Genomic DNA, 4,742 nt, shown 5'->3' with positions numbered 1-4,742 from the left:
AAGAGCAGCGTTGCCCAAACGATTCAACCAGTAGATGAGTGAGCATTCGATGGCTGGATACCACTGCAGATTCCAATGAGTTCACTTTACGACATAGTGACAGCTCCAGACACAGTGATTAAGGAAGGGATTATAGTAGAGCACAAAGTGAACGGTGACGACGCAGGCCATGAAATCGAGTGGGGATAACGGAATATTACCTGCTACTGCTTCTTCTTCTTTTTCTCTCTCTTGTGGAATGTGCAGTCAAGATTGGACGGCGAGGTATAATGTCGTTGCATGTGCAGAATTCCACTTCTGAAAAAAGGGAGCTACTACTACTCCAAGTCGTGTGATTATTTAGTGCCTAATTCTAGCACTTGTCTCTTGGTTTCGAGTAGGCCGCGACGCCAGGCCTACCCTGATGTACGCTGATTTGAGGTCTGTCGGCCATGACATTATGCTGTGATGTCATGTCTGTCCGAAGCAGCACAAACTTTTGTGCACATCTGATCATCTCTAACACTAGCCGTTTCATTCTCTGCATCCTTCCAAATTTGACAAAGCCTATGCTGAGTTTTCATTTTGCACGGCTTGAATCTGTAGCCACTTGCGCACATGCTGGATTGTCCGATGGGGAAACTTTGAATGTTTGGTTTAAACTTGAACCAGACCTCGCAACTGAATTCAAATCTCCCCCATCCAAACATCGAAACATGCCTCAAATTCTCATTGAGAAAGGGTACCCATTTCTCAACCCGACAGCCGCGCATGCGTGCGGTTGCCGTCGCTCTCGTCCATCGGCCGGCTCACCTCACCATCCCCCAGCTCATCAGCGTCCCCCCACTTCCATTTCGGCGGGGTGCAACAAGATATGACAGGTGGGGCCCACGCCGCCGGGCAAAAACGGAGCAAGCGTGCGAGCGACAGCTTTACGCGCTGCGACGCAATGATGCGTGCGCGGGAATATCTCGGCCGTTGGCGGCTCATTTAAGTAACGATTATCGCTTGGGCTTTAAAGCTTCCCCTTTCTTTCTTTTTCCAGGGCGTAGGGCCTTTCTTTTAGGGCTAGCAGTTTAAAGATCCAACTGGTCTCTCCGTGGCCCAACAACCTGGGCAGTCCTCATGACATTCCTTGGGCCATGCCAATCGCCACGCACTCACCTGGCCCACCTGGTCCCTTCTTCCTTCTTTTTTGCCCCGGCCGGCGAAACGCAGCGTAAAGCCGGCAATGGCATGGATGAAAAGAAGAAGAAAAGCGGGAGGAAAAGGGTGGTTCCATTGTTAAGCCCTAATGATGAGGAATAATTGGCAGAATTACTCGGGATTTGTAAAATGTAAAGGACACTTTCAGTTGCGCCTATCCTTTTGGATTAAAAAACTCGTTTAGGCTCCACGGCCTGAAATAGTCCTTTTGTCTTTTGATTAAGGTAGAGCAAGAGGACCCATGTTCTTGAATAGTTGTAAAATATTGCACTTCAGTTGGTAGTACAGGGCTTTGCGGCCTGCCAAATTCCTTTCAGTTTCAGATATCATTGTGTAATTCTCGTTTCAGTCGTGCCAGGTTTAGCCGTTCTGATCATCATTGCAGCTACTTAGTGCAGTTTGATGATGATAAAGGAGTACCTGTAGTGTAAATTAACAAGGACAAAGGAATGGAATATACTTATAATCTTATACATCAATCATGATTCAGGAATAGGAAGCTGTACTAATTAAAGGCCCCATGCATCAGGTTTGGTACACCAAAATTTCAATAATTTACCACGAGTCGTTCTTCTTCAGAAGAAAGAAACAATAATCCTCTTCTGTACTGCACCCACACGAGGCGAAGGCGAAGAGCAAAAGGAACGGATATATCCGGTGTGATTTTGTCAGTGTTATAATACAGGAGCAATAGTAAAGATTTATTATTAACCTTGGTTAAAAAGAAAATAAATGGAGAGAAAACGAGAGGGAAAAGGAATCTTTCAAAAAAAAAAGTTCAGAGTTTCTTATGTCTTACAGTGCTGGCTGATGAGATATGATAAGGAGTTGAATCTGACTCAACCGGTGCAACTTGTTGACGTACTCCATAACAGTACTATAAGATGTCAGTTTCAATACATACCTCTTTTTTGGAGGAATAGATGCAACAAAATTTAAGCAATCACTCGCATCATATCACACTTATGGCATACAGCAGTTGCCGGTATATTTCTGTTGAACAATTAACGGATCAAAGAACCCACACTGCACATCCACGTTCTCGATAGCATCTTATCATGCAACAGAGGCACTGATATTAATTATTCCCAAGTTTTCCAAGCCGTTTGATCACATAATAACCAAAGAGAAAAATGATCTCCAACCTAGCTATCTAGAAGTAACCACACCACCTCACACCAAAAACTAATCACTCAAAGTAATTAACCATGTAAGTGATCAGTTGTAGCATTGTACATACACCATTTTCCAAGACCTCCAGATTACATGGGACACAACTACACAAAGCCCAACCAGATTATGCATGCATGCATGATTACATACAGAGTGGAAATGCAAGCTGAAGCGTTGTCTTCTCAGGCGGCGACCGGACGTCGACGGCGATCAGACCCGTAGCAGGTAGATGCTGAGCTCGGGGCCGCCGCTGCCGTCGGGGTTCATCATGTAGAACGCCTCCGAGTCCCTGGAACCCACCACCCGCTCGAACCTGGCGCGCATGTACATCAGGTCGCCCTCAGCGGCGCCGGCGGCGGCGCCGGAGACGTCGTCCGGGAGCACGCCGGCGCCCACGGAGACGGGCTCCACCGCGCCCAGCACCCGCCACTCGTCCGCGCCGCACTCCCGGCGCACCGCGAACCCGCACTTGCGCCCGTTGCAGTAGGCGCGCCACGTCGGCTCCTCGAGCAACCCCCGCCGCTTCTCCCCTGCACATCATTTCGGTGCAGAAATGAAGTCAACCATTTGGCCTTGGCGCGGGGCGTGTTGAAGTGTCAGTGACTCAGTGTGGCTCGGTGCACGTACCGGCGGCGAGCGGCGTCTTCTCGCACTCGAGCGCGAGGCGCACGAGGCCGGAGGACATCTCCCTGACGAGCGCGCCGGTGGAGTAGGCGGCCATCTCGACGAGCAGCACGGGCGCGGAGCGCGGGTCCGTCTGCAGCGCCACGTGCACGCGCCCGCGGCGCCGCCCGAAGATGGTGCCCGTGACGCAGGAGCCCAGCTGCCGGCGCCGGCGCCGGTGCGTGATCGCCGCCAGGAACGCCGCCCGTAGCCGCGCCAGCGCGTCCGCGCGCTTCCTCGACGGCGACTGCTCGGCGGAGGACCCGTCGGCGGGCTCCTCGCCCTTGCTCTCCTGTCCGTCGCTCGGGCCGCCGCGCTGCGGCGCCGGCTTATTGCTCGAGCTCTTCTTGGTCAGCCACGGGAAGTTCCCCCTCCCGCCGCCGCTCGTCACGGCGGCGGCGGCGCCCCTCGAGCTCGGGAGCGGCAGCGGGGAGGCCGCGCGGAAGGCTCTCGCCATGATGGTGCGATGGATAAGCTCGCTAGCTCTTGAGCACAGCTCCCCTGTGTGCGTGTGTGCGTGCGCGCGGCGCGTGATGGCAATAATGGGCGCGCGCGCGGCGCGAGTATTTGATGGGCTTCTCCTAGTGGCCGAGCCGGAGCCGAAGTGCCGAGACGCTTTAAGAGGTTGGCGGGCAACCGGGGTGGTGCACTGGTGCATGCGCGCGGCGCGGCCCGAGCGCTAGCTTTTGGCAAAGCGGCGGGGCGGGGGCAGTGGCTAGCTAGCCGCGGGCGCTGGGGACGCCTGCACTGCCGGGCGGCCGGCGTCTGCGTGAATGCACTGGCGGTCTGGCGCGGTCGAGAGGGGAAGGGAGGGGAGGACGTGCGCGAGGAGAGGCCGCACCGGCACGGCGGCACCGACCGGCCGACCGGGCTGGCAGGGGCGCGTGTGGTGGGGGATGGGGTGAAACCTGAAGCGGGCGCGCGGCGCGCGGGTATACGTGCGGCGGCGGCAGATGGGAGAGGGCGTCGGGCACGGACGATGGCCGCACGGGGCGTGTCGCCGTGTCTGGCCCGGGCAGTCTGGGTCACGGCTGACGCTGACACAGGGTGACGCTGTACTCGGTGTGCTACTCACTGTTGGTCACTCTAGTTGACTAGTTGGTTCGGTACGAACTACGATGGTACAAGTACTGTGCTACTGTACTGCCTGAGGTTGTGTCACCGGGAGCTAGCTACTGTGTGCAAGTGAAATCTGGAATGCGAAGGTCCACCAGCAGGTTCGACTGTGAATGTGCGATTCATCCATCACAGTCGTGTATCTTTCACTTCATCGCTTGTGTTCGATCACTGGTTGTTGACAAAGACAACTACCGGTTCACGCTGTGTGCCGACGTGAAGTTCAGCTTCTGTTCACTTGCAGCTGCAGGTGGTTAAGCCGGAGACAATCGAGTTTTACCAAAAGTTGAGCACGGAGACGCATTCTCTTCAGGTGAGATGTCGGAGGGCTTTTCTTTCTCCTTATAAAAAAAAACCCCACGCAGCTTTCGCGAATCACGAGCAGGAGCAAGCTCAGAGTTGGTATCAGCCATTGAGGTGAGGCCGCGCCGCGGCGGTCCCCAGAGCCCGGAGCCCCGATGATGCATGTCCGTACCTGCGCTCGTCTCGCCGGAAGCCCGGTGGAAATGCGTGATCGATCGGTATTGGTGTAGGGAGGGAGCAGCATAAATGAGGGTCACCCGCTTTGGCGGCGCCGGGTTAACGCTTGGGGATCGCCTGCCAGA

General features: G+C 54.8%; 1 protein-coding gene across 1 annotated transcript; it reads right to left on the bottom strand.

Moving 5' to 3' along the window:
* Window positions 1-2,231: 2,231 nt before the first annotated feature.
* LOC101766682 lies at window positions 2,232-3,781 on the bottom strand. Its single transcript, XM_004953589.3, has 2 exons — window positions 2,986-3,781; window positions 2,232-2,888 (listed from the first exon to the last, which is right to left on the bottom strand). The coding sequence occupies exons 1-2, from the start codon at window positions 3,677-3,679 to the stop codon at window positions 2,569-2,571; spliced, it is 1,014 nt and encodes a 337-aa protein (XP_004953646.1). The 5' UTR covers window positions 3,680-3,781; the 3' UTR covers window positions 2,232-2,568.
* Between the last annotated feature and the right edge of the window lie 961 nt (window positions 3,782-4,742).

Source organism: Setaria italica, chromosome I (genome assembly GCF_000263155.2).
Source record: "Setaria italica strain Yugu1 chromosome I, Setaria_italica_v2.0, whole genome shotgun sequence".
NCBI lineage: Eukaryota > Viridiplantae > Streptophyta > Magnoliopsida > Poales > Poaceae > Setaria > Setaria italica.
The sequence above is the reverse complement of the archived record's forward strand: the minus strand, read 5'-3'. Positions and strand labels throughout refer to the sequence as shown.